This window comes from Sinocyclocheilus rhinocerous, unplaced genomic scaffold, assembly GCF_001515625.1.
Source record: "Sinocyclocheilus rhinocerous isolate Xijiao unplaced genomic scaffold, SAMN03320098_v1.1 scaffold3566, whole genome shotgun sequence".
NCBI classification, from domain to species: Eukaryota; Metazoa; Chordata; class Actinopteri; order Cypriniformes; family Cyprinidae; genus Sinocyclocheilus; species Sinocyclocheilus rhinocerous.
In genome coordinates, this window is record NW_015665811.1 from 49,066 (window position 1) to 61,328 (window position 12,263).

Consider the following 12,263-nt stretch of genomic DNA (forward strand, 5'->3'; position numbering starts at 1 on the left):
ACAGTTACCACTCATCCAGAGGGCTGCCGTATCTCCCCCTGCCAGCCTCCTCTGGCTAACGGTTTCTTGTATGGACCAGACAGCCTCCAGAACATCCGCTTCCCATCTGCTGATCTCATTGAGAACGAGCGTCAGCGTCACGTCACCCGTAAACTTTTCAGTCATTTGAAGCGTGGCGTACTGCTGCGTGCTAACAGAGAGGGCATTTTTATTAAGCGTCTGTGCCAGAGCAGAGTGTTCTGGAGTGGCCAGGACCCTCAGTACAACCCCAACCCCTGCAAACTAGAGCGAGATGCTGTGGTAAAGATCTTTGACACTGCCAGGTTCCTGCAAGGTAAACAAACATCTTCCCAGACATATTATAACTCCATACTTTTTTGTGAATGTCTGTTTCTGTACAAGACTACTGAAATACAGATCACAATTGCAATTTACTGAATAAAATGTCAGTATATAAGGTACTTAAAAGTCATTAATAAAATTTTCATTATACTAAATAACTTATTACTAAGTTATTTTTCATGTATGAGTTCAGTTTATTTATTGAACTATTATTGAAATGCAATTGACCTGATTCATTATTTATGTATTAATTTTCAATGGATAAGATTTATATCACAAATGGAAATAAGTTCTTTTTTTTTTCCTGCAGCGCTGCAGTTATATCAGGAGGGTCATTATCAGCCTCCAGAGCCCACCGTCACACTCTGTTTTGGGGAAGAGTTTCATGATTTCAGCACTGTCAAGAGCAAATTAATCATTGTGCAGGTAATTAATGTAAAATATATTATATCCACAAACATTACTGATCTCATTTGGTGTATTCTGCATTCATAATATTAAAATCTTTATTTTATGTTTAAATGTTATATTTGTGGGAACAAACACTTTACAGTAAGGTTCAGTTTGTTAACAAGATTTAAATGAACAGTGAACAATACTTTTACAGCATTTAGTATTAATGCTACTTTCTACGTATCCTAATAGATTGTTAGTTGTATAAATTAACATTTAATATAGTATGAATGAACATGAATAAACAATAGTAGATTTATAAAAGAACATTAACCTAGATTAATTAATGCTGTAAAAAGTTGTTCACACTAATTCATTAACTAATTAAACCTTTGGAGACTTTCTTAATATGAAATACATTTGTTAGTTTACTCATAGACAATAAAATTAGGTTTTCTGTTAATATTCTTAATAACCTGAATTGAAAACACTATGAAACATAGCAATAACCTAATGCTTTGTCCAAACAGATCACAGCATTGAACTGTCAGCAGTTGGTAGATGCAGTGACCGCCCGGCGATCCCAGTACAGCAGTGGGAATCTGGAAATCTCAGATGACATGGCCAGTGATCAGATGGCTCGAATATGTCAGGATCTATGCAGCTACCCGGTTCCCCAACGAGCTACCTGTTTCAGGGACAACCTGCCGATTCCAGTCTGAGGCAGATCTCTGAGCCAGCTATTTCTCAAAGAATGAGTCAGTTCACATTGTAAAAGTGATGATTTTACAATTTTATTACATAAAAAAATGATTGATCTTTAGGTGTGTTATCCGTGTATAGCATCCTGTTCTCTCAGGGCAGAAAATAGTATCTGACAGAAGGTTTGCAATGTTCTCAGGGATGATGTACTCATTTGTTAGAATACATTTCTTTGTCTATATTTTAGTTTTTTTTCTGAATGTTTTTTTTTTGTCCAAAACATTTGAACTTTATCTGTTATTTTTTACTATTCACTGTAAAGTTGATAGGTTTTACTATCCTTAACTATATATATACTCTTAATGCCTTTTAAGAAATATAATTGGTTGGAGTTGGATGCAGACTAAATGTCAAATGAGAAATCTATGAATAATTAAAGACATTTAAAATAAGTAGGTTGTCTGGCTATTGATTTTAATGTTCTGAGACCCAACTATATATATTTCTGTCATGACGATTCTCTGAAAGAATAATGTGGTAATATACATGGCAATGTTAATGTATTTTGTCTTGAAGGAATAGATCTGCCAAGAAAGCAAGTACCGAGATTTGCTACTTTGAATACATTCACAGACATGCTGCTGTAAGCATGTAAGATGTACTGCTGCTGCACATATAATAGCATGGGACACAGTTAAAGGGGAAGTTAACATGGCTGTAGATTAAGAACTTGCAAAGCAACAAAACATGATGTCGGTACACTGTGGCTATACGTTTATTATCAATAAAAGCTGTAATACGCAAACAGCCCAGGGCCCTATTGTTTTTCTAAGGATTATTATTATTAGGACCCAAGCCACTAGGGGTGCAGGGCCCTATTGTTCTTTTAAGGATTATTAGGTGCTAAGCCACTAGGGGCGCAGGGCCCTATTGTTTTTCTAAGGATTTTGTATTTTTTTCCCCGACTATCCAGGGCTTTTTGGGAGCCATAACGTGCTCAAAATCTCTTGAAAATTGGCACACACATTGGAATCTGCGGTCATTAGGACGCAGCAGAGGCTGGAACCCGGGCGTGGCTCAGGGGCTCTAAGGCACCCCCTAGAACACAGTCAGAAATCTTGCTGCATATCTCATACATACCTGCACGCAGTGGTGTAGTGGAGGGTATACGCAGGTATACGGCGTATACCCACTTCTTTATCAGTCGGCTTTGCGTATACCCACTTCTAAATCCCCTCTGATGTGCATTATTCATTAGTGTCCTGCATTAGCCAAAATCATGACAGTCCACCATGACTAGCTAATCAAATCACATGTAAATAAATGCCAATATTCCCTAAACATACCCAGTAAAGACAGTGATGCAGTCAGAATGCGCCGGCTTCCCTTTGAATTTGATTGATGAGCCAATATTCCCTAAACATACCCAGTAAAAACCAGTAAAGTCAGGATGCACCGACTTCCCTTTAAATTCGATTGATAATTGCGCCCGCGCCCACCTCTCATCTCGACAAATCACGTGAATGCAAGCGGAGTCGGTCTGGGGCGTGAGTGCATGTCAGGGGAGGCACGAAGAGTGATACAATAATATTTAATTATTGACTACTAATTTGAATAAGTACATTATAATGAAAACAATACCTTAAAAAGGAAAATAAGCATGTTTTTGCGATCAGATTTTTTAAACCGGTAAACTCCTTGAAACTTTTCAGTCCAAGGATCCAGTAAACGAATGCCTTCAAACAGTAGCCTAAGTTCAAAACAGCTACAGAGAAAACCCGACCGGTTTCATCAGAGATTGCTTAGAGTCAGGTCTAGAATTATTCTTTTCAGTGTGTATTTGGCTTAAAAGCACGAGTGTTTTATAATGGACATTGCTGAAGCCTGAAGGTGTTTTTTAGATTTTGAATGGGTACAGTCAGGCAGACTGTAAACATAGGAGTAGAGCTGCACAATTCTGGATAAATTGATCACAATTTTTTTTTTTTTGGTATCAGATAGAGATCATGGTTCTCCTACAGATAACTAAACAAAATAGCTTGTCTACTAGAGGTTCTGACGAAATGTTAATTGTTGCAGTCTATGTAATTTTTTACATTTATAACACAGGCCATTGATAGGCCATTTAAAAAAATGGGGGCATAAATTAAGAGTATACCCACTTCTCCAGGCACCACTACACCACTGCCTGCACGTATACTTATGAATCTCGGTACACATATAGATCTCACCGAGCTGAACACCTTTCACACTGTCATAGTTGTCATAGGCCCCACCCAACAGGAAGTCAGCTATTCAGGGTTTTGTGAAAAGTGCATGCTGTAGGATTTGCCATACTCCTCCTAGGGTCAATAAAACTCGGTCAACATGATGTCAAGACATTGGGGATGCAAAATTGCAAAGGGATTTCTGATATCTCAAATGTTTTGGCCTTGGCGAGGCGACACATTTATAGCGAGAAATTAGAAACAGGAAGTGTCTAATAACTATTGCATACATCGTCTGATTTTGATCAATTTTCAGCCGTTTGTTCGGTATATGAGGCTGATCACATAGATGTGACTATTAGGAGTCAAAGTTATAGCGCCACCAACTGGCAGTAGAGAGTGTGTCATTTTCAAAATGCTTTGAAATCAGCCTCTTATTTTTACTCAATTTTCTTCAAACTTCATCAGAATAATGTCAAAACATGGCAGATGTAAAATTGTGAAGGGATTCCTGATATCTTAAATAGTGTTGACATGGCACTGTGTCAAACTTGAACATTCTTTCCAAGTGTTTTTGAGGCAATTAACATGCTTAGAATTTCATGAAGCTCGACACACACATCAGTATTAATGAGAGTTAGACACTGGCAAAAGCTCATAAATGGGCGTGGAGGAGGCGCTCTATAGCACCACCTTTTGACAAAAGTGAGGGGGTTAGTTTTAGCTACAGTCACCAAACTCAGAACATATATTGTTCTCATCAAGCTGGACAACTTTCTAATTTACAGTCTTTAGCTATGACCAACAGAAAGTCGGCTATTGTGGTTTGAATGTGGATTTTTGGAAAAATTAGGCTGTGACTTAATGCATACTTCTCCTAAGAGAATCAGTAAACTCACAACAAACGTTGTCAGCATGATGCCAAGATACTGAAGATGCTAAACTGCAAATGGATTTTGGATATCTTGAATGGTGTTGCTATGGTGATTTATCAAATTAACATTCCAAATTAAACAGTTATTTTATTATATCTTTAAAGTGCATTATAAAAAAGAACAAAAAAAAAAAAAACACTACAAAACTTTTTACATACCGAGAACAAGTAATTCTGAGGAAACATGCTTAGTTTCATGAATTTACAATAATCTATGACTAAAAGAATATTTTAAACTATTAGACATTTCAGCTGCTATTTCAGGCTGTAATACTAAACTTGTCCACCAGATGGAGTCATAGGATAAGAAATCTTTAATCTAATCGTTACCTAATCCCCCTTCTGCTCTGATTAACAAACAAATACATAGAATAAGTTAACATGTACTTTACTGGTAATATAGAGTTATGAAATATTTTCACAAATTCTTATAGATCATTAAAATCATTTTAAAAATGCTTATAGATCATAATATATATTTTACAGTATTTATTAATATTTATTAATGTTAGTTAATAAAAATGTTCATGTTAGTTCATGTTGCATTAACTAATGTACATTAACTATAAATTTTTATTAATAATATATTAGTAAATTTTTAACATAATATTAACTAAGATTCATAAATGCTATATAAATATTGTTCATGTTAACTAATATAGTTGATTAATGTTAACAACTGAAACCTTATTGTATATGGAATGCCAATCCTGCCATAATTATAAATAAATAAATAAATAAATAAATGTAAAAAAGCAAATATAAATAAATAAATATATAAATAAATATACAAAGAAAAGTAAAAAAGCAAAAATAAATAATTATTTGTAATTTTATTTCCTTATTTATGTATTTTTTTCCCCCACATTTATTTATTTTTTATTTTATTTATTTCTACATTTATTTATTTCCACAATTATTTATTTCTACATTTATTTATTTTTACATTTATTTATTTTCGCATTTATTTATTTATACATTTCTTTGTCCGCAGGGTAATGAGAAGGGCGTGTTTTACCTCAGGAATAGCAATAGAGCCAGAGTAGGCGAGCTGGGAAGCGTGCAATCTGTGATCGCGTGCATTTGCTGAATCTCCCGAAAGCGTGCAATTGCTTTCTTATGCGAGTTGTTCTTTAGGTTTCACTTTCAACGCATACAACGCATGTTTCAAAGATTCGGGATAGAAGGAGGCATCAGTTACTGTAGAAGATTTGTCGCCTCGCGCCACTTCCCGTAATGGGTTCTCTTGGTGTAGACACGGCTTTAATCGGCTGATTAATCACATGTCTTAGGCTGGAAATATCCAGAATTAGATCAAACAAAAGGTGTCCATGGGAACGGAGCTAGTGAAACACACACGCCATGCATTATATCCTAAAACATGCTTAATTCGCAACTGACACCAACGATTGTATGCGGCTATGTAGTGGAGATGCGTTCACTGTCAAATATCATTCAGCATTCATTTTGAAATTTTGTCAAATTTTTTTCTTGATTAGCCTACAAGAAAAAAAAAACCTATTGTTCTTGTTGTGATTAATTTATTGTTTTTAATTTAATTCATAAGTTAACACTGCAAATTAAATGGTTTCGTTTTTTTCTGCAGTTGAAGAAAGTAGCCTAAATTATGTCAGTGATTTCTCTCATTTTAAAGATTATCAATATTTTTTTCCGATCTGCAGTCTAATAAAAGTTAAGCAAATTAGCCTATAGAAATTTGTCCAGTCATGACGCGCCAGTCGTTAAGTGTGTAGACTGACTCAGTCATTAGGTGTGTGCTCCTCTCTGGCTGTCAAAGAATCTGCTCCAGTCGATGGAGACGATCTTTTAGTGTGTTGAGATCTGGGCTGTGTTTCCCGAAACCTTCTTAACGCTACGTCGTTCGTAAGTTATACCTTAAGTTGTACCTTTACGTTAATACGTGTTTCCCGAAACGTTCTTAGTTAAGGATACCTTCTGTAAGTCATTCGTTCGTAAGGTTAGTCTGGACCACTCTTAGCTATACCTTATCGCTGTTCACAGTTCACTCCGCTAGTGGCCACCACTGTGCAAAAACCTTCTTCACATTTCAGTCGATACGATTGTAATTCTGTGGCAAGAAAAAGTGCAGAACCAAATAAATATTACAATTCTAAAGTTGTAATACACCCAGTGTTCAATTAGTGTTCAATAAATTGAAGTGTTTTTGTGCAAAGAATAAAACTGTCATTATACTGATGCTTGTTAGTTTTTCCATTATAATATACAAAGGCACATCGGCTGGCAAACCATTAGGCAGCACATAATTAGGAGTCTATTCAAAGGGAATGAATGTGATGGGGAGTTTGTTATGGTACTATGGCAGCGAGACAGTGAATAGTTGTCCTAAATCAAAGACGGCTGCGTCCGCGGAGCCAGTTAGTGTATGTGCACTATTTCATAATAGTGTCAGAATAGCTACCATGTCAAAAGATACAATTCTACAAAAATGTCGCCTGCCACGGGAGCAAATTCAGCAGCTTTTACATCTTGTTGGTCAAACTTTGTAGAGACAAACTTGACGGAGCTACCCCCTAAGCCCCGAAATTCAGCTGCTGGCGGCTCTCCGTTTTTATGCTGTGGGGAGTTTTCTGGAGGTGGTTGGGGATGGATATGGGCTGAGTAAGACCTCGGTGTGGCGGTGTGTTCACTACATCTTGCTCCGTCACGCCACCGATTATATAGCCTACGTATGCCTTTGGCCAGGCACGAAGTGATGGAGGCACATCAAGGCTTCCATGCCATTGCGGGTGTCCCGTGAGTAATTGGCCTTGTGGACGGGACACTTAGGGCCCTCAGAGATCTGTTTTATTAGTAGTAACAGTAGTAGTAGTAGTAATGTAATTACATGTAATTATAAATGTATCTACCAAAGACTTACAAATTAAACAAAATTACGGCTTATTTCTGCATTTCCAGCAAAATTATCCCCCCATTCACTGCATGGTTTCGTCCCGTCCCCCCTCGAACTCGAAGACCTCTTTAATTTGACAGTTTACCATCTGATCTCGCTCGTGACTCTTAGGCTACCTAAGAGTCACAAGCGAGATCAGATGGTAAACTGTCAAATTAGAGATGTCTTCGAGTTCGAGGGGGGCAAAACGAGCCGGACGATTTGGTCAGTTGCACTTTTAAACACATTTTAGTTTTGCTACAGAAAATCTACAAATTCACAATCTGATTAGCCTACATAGAACAGCAGCAGGAAGCGCGTGAGGTTGTCATGGCAACCACATACACTGCTCACGAATTACGGCTGCACTTCTATTTTGCCACACTAAGCTTAGCAATAAACACATTGAAAATAATACACAATAAACATGTCTGTCAAAACGATCTCAAATTAGGCTTTTATGAAGCAAATCAATGAGTGAATTACTCAGGTTGTTCCTGTTCTCATTATTAGTTAATCACCTCATTGTGCTCACCTGTCTGCCCCTCGTTATCTGCCCTATATCTGTTCCTGTCTCTGGTATTCGAGTTTGTCGGTTATTGTGAATGTTACTGTGAATGTTGATGTCTACCCTGTCTGGATTTCCTGTTGTCTATTTATTAAATGTTATTGGTTTCGTTATCTTCGTCGTCCTGCCTGATCTCTTGAACACCCTGCCCGTGACACAAAGGGTCTACTTGTATTTGTGTGCACTCACAATATCAACAAAACCTTGTGCTTTTGGGCGTCAGCGCTTTTGTCCGGATCAGAGTGATACCTCAGTATCTACTCATTTCCTTCTGGGGTCTTATATCTTCACCTTCCTAATTCCCCTGTAACCACCATCTCTCCACCTGACCGAGGTTAGGTGGGAAATTTCCTGCATTATAGTCTCCTATGCTGGACCTATTAGGTTTGGTTGGTTCTATGGCTTCATAGTGACCATCTTACTGATGGTCCGGTCTAGAGGCTTCTTCGGAGAAAATACAGATTTATTAAGGCTAAATCTTACTAACCACTCTTGCTAAATGGGGTAAACACACTTACGATCTCATTTCTGAGGTGTTCTGAGTAAATTATTTGTTATAAACCGATTCAGACAGTGATGTCTCGTGAGTTCAGTGTTGGAAAGATCACTTGTTTTAACCATTCATTAAAATGAATTGGTTCAAAAGAGTCATTAGGTCGCGAATCGGTCGGACATTAGCGCACATGGACGCGATGTGTGCTAATCCCAGCTGTTAGGACATTGCAAAAATTTTTGTCAACACAGAAAACGCTTCATCACTGCACAGGATTTTTATTCGTTAACTGAAAGTTTGGTTTATGTCGGCTGCATGTGCAGAACGCTTGTCAGAGAGGATAAGGTGACATGTTTTTTGAGCGCAACTCACACCCAGCGGTAATTCAGGGGAAAAAAATCCCCGAATGCGCCACATGAAACAAGGATTCGGTCTTCAGACCTTTTACCATTTTAGTAATATGTCTGAGGGAGAGATAAAGGGTTGTAATGCTAGATACCAACGGGTGGTCCGCGCGTTGGTATCCTTCATGCGGTGGAGCCACTGCAGGGGCGCGTGGTCTGAACAGAGGGTGAACTCCCGTCCCAGGAGATAATAGCGGAGAGTGAGGACGGCCCACCTGATCGCCAGACATTCCTTCACAATGGTGCATACGCAGCATGCAGCCGGAGGATCCGGTCCATGAGCCACTGAAAGGTGGCTGGAGCCCCGAACAACCCAAAAGGAAGCGTTACGAATTGGTGTAATTCAAACAGCGTGGTGAAAGCCGTCTTTTCTTTGGATATTGGTGATAAGGGGATCTGCCAATATCCCTTTGTTAAATCCAGTGTCGAGTAAAATCGAGCAGCACCCAGCCGATCAAGCAATTCGACAACCCGTGGCATTAGATACCCATCGAACTTTGACACAGCATTCACCTTGCGATAATCCACGCAGAACCGGACCGAGCCGTCCGTTTTAGGCACTAAAACTATCGGGCTCGCCCAATCACTGTTGGATTCCTCGATTACTCCCATATCTAGCATTGCCTCTAATTCAGTCTGAACTACTTTTTTTGTGTGTTCAGGCAGCCGGTACCACCACGCCCGGCTCAGTCTCAATGTGGTGCTGGATGCAGTCTGTGCGACCAGGAGAGAGGTGATCTCCTCCTGGGGCCAGAGCAAGAGATTGACTTTTGGTGTTCACTTCTGGCCCGAGATCTTCCTCTCCGCTCACCGCCGTGCTGAATGAGGTCCGTGCGACCAGGCAGGGGCGAGAACACATCCGCAAACTCGGCTTGCACCTTGGCCACATCAGTGAGTTGGGAGGGCGAGAGGTGATCTCCTCCCGGGGCCAGAGCAAGAGATTGACTTTTGGTGTTCACTTCTGGCCCGAGATCTTCCTCTCGGCTCACCGCCGTCGCCAACATCACTGACTCCGCCTCACTCCATTTTTTAAGGAGCTTGAGATGGTAAATCTGATGTGCTCCGCTCCTGTCTGAGCGCACTACCTCATAATTGAGATCTCCAACTCGCCGTGTGACCTCAAAGGGTCCTTGAGGGCCTAAGAACTCTGGGGCCCAGTTTCACAGACAGGGCTTAGCCTAAACCAGGATTAAGCCATAGTTCAATTAGGACATTTAAGTAATTTTTTGTAAACGTGCCTTAGAAAAAAAAACATTACTGATGTGCATCTTAAGGCAAAACAAAGGCACTGATATATTTTAAGATCAGTCAGTGCAAGTTTCTTTCAGCTGAAACAGCTCAGACTTACATTTTAGTCTAGGACTAGGCTTAAGCCTCGTCTGTGAAACTGGGGGTGGATCTCTCACATTTCTCTCCTCTAAAGTTTTGTAAGACCCGACATGATAACTCTCACAGAACAGATGCCATGCAACAAAACAATAAACTTTCTAATCTGAAAAGAAGGTCTCAAAGAAAACCATTTGCTCAATTGTCCCTTCACCCATCCTTAAGCCCCCTCCTTCTTCCCACTTCTAAGTTGACTTAGAAGTGTCAAGAACTCAAGTTACTATACAGTACTTACATTTTGTGGTTATTATATTTTAAGAATCTATGATATGAACCCTTTCGTGTTTAGTATCATTGTAAAGGTCTTAATGTGATTGGTAAAATGGTCTCAATTCCACAGCAGTAACTTATATTATGAAAACGATTGAAAACTTTTGAAGAATTATGTTCTGCTGCTGAGGGGTGGGTCTCCCTCAGGGTGTGGTGAGCATGTTTTCCTATCTGGGTCAGGGGATCCTAACAAACCAAAAGGTCTTTATGTTTTTACAACTGATTTGAAGATTTGTTTGTTCTGGTCTGGTTATATAAGCGAAGTGGCAAAACACTACTTTGGGATTCTGTAACCAGAAAACCCCCACACTGTGTGTGTGAGTCTCTGGAGCTCTGCACTAGAACTCTCATATGCCGCTGTGTGTATCTCTGCTGTCAGGTATGCATCTCTTACTCTTAGATTAATCTTTGAGCAATTGATGTTATGTATTTATCTGAATTAAAACCGAATTTAATTCTGAATTGGATTCTCATTGTTTAATTATGTTAATTGGCATGATACATTCTTACCTGACAATTAAAATTTTATATTTGCTTTATTCTGATCTATTCTGAAATCATTATTTCTAGTAGATTAAAGTGCAGTCTAGTGTTTCCGCAAATCCAGGATAGATCAACCGAAGTACCAATGAATGGAGCATGGGGCACATCATTAGGGACTTCCGATTTCTGACTTAAGTTGCAGCTGCGTGACTAAAGAAACTACACTTTTTGCACAAGTGAGCATGTGGCAACCGACTTAAAGGTATTAGTTCACTCTGCATCCTCTGAGTAAGATCAGAACTGTCTGTGAGATCACTAAATGGCTGAGTGAATTTCTATGCAACACTGGGTCCATAATGAACGAATAATTGAAAGTATGGAATTTACAGAACAATCAAATATCTAAATTAATAAATAATCGATATCTGTGGTCAGTTCTTAATTAGAAATACAGTCTAAATTTAATGATCACTTGAAATTGGAGTCAGATTAAACACGGAGTTAGACTAAAATTGAAACTAAATCCTGATAAATTAAGTGAACTTTGCAGAAGCGCAAGTAAAAGACCTACACGCATTATACCTTCGACAACGCCATTGGATTCTGCCGTTAGGCCAATTGGGTGAACCTTACAGTTTAGAAGAGATCTCAACAACATCACACATTGTGCTCAGACTTTTCTCCTACACTAAAGACACAGGAGCTCTCACATTTGTCTCCTCTAAAGTTCAGAAGTGATCTCAACAAATTTACAAAGTGTGCACCAAGTCAAATGTCTCAAATAATAGCTCAAACATTGCTACCGTATAATATGTCTTAATATTCAAATTAGTCTAAGATTGAGTCATATGCCATTTAATGTGCCTTTCAGCAAAGAAAACGTACTCGGTTACTAACGTAACCTCAGTTCCCTGAGATACGGGAATGAGTACTGCGTCTTGCTAGACGCATAATGGAAAAAGCCTTTTTTCTCCTGAACTGAAGCCTTTTTTCATTCACGCAGTGAAACTGCACGGCCATTGGTTCATTCCCATATCTCAGGGAACCGAGGTTACGTTAGTAACCGAGTACGTTCCCTTTCGATACTACACTCGTACTGCGTCTTGCTAGATGCATATGGGAACACAGTACAATCACGCCGTGCTAATGTAGTGGAACGACTAAAAGTAT

General features: G+C 38.9%; 1 protein-coding gene across 1 annotated transcript in view; it reads left to right on the forward strand.

The window, feature by feature from the left end:
• LOC107731493 (interferon regulatory factor 8-like) overlaps positions 1-1,775 on the forward strand; it is a 4,209-nt gene extending 2,434 nt beyond the window's left edge. The window contains exons 6-8 of the mRNA XM_016542589.1: positions 1-334; positions 653-768; positions 1,266-1,775. The exon at positions 1-334 is cut by the window's left edge and continues 21 nt beyond it. Coding sequence (XP_016398075.1) covers positions 1-334; positions 653-768; positions 1,266-1,457 — 642 coding nt within the window. The 3' untranslated portion in view covers positions 1,458-1,775. The remainder of the gene's footprint in view (positions 335-652; positions 769-1,265) is intronic.
• Positions 1,776-12,263: the final 10,488 nt, after the last annotated feature.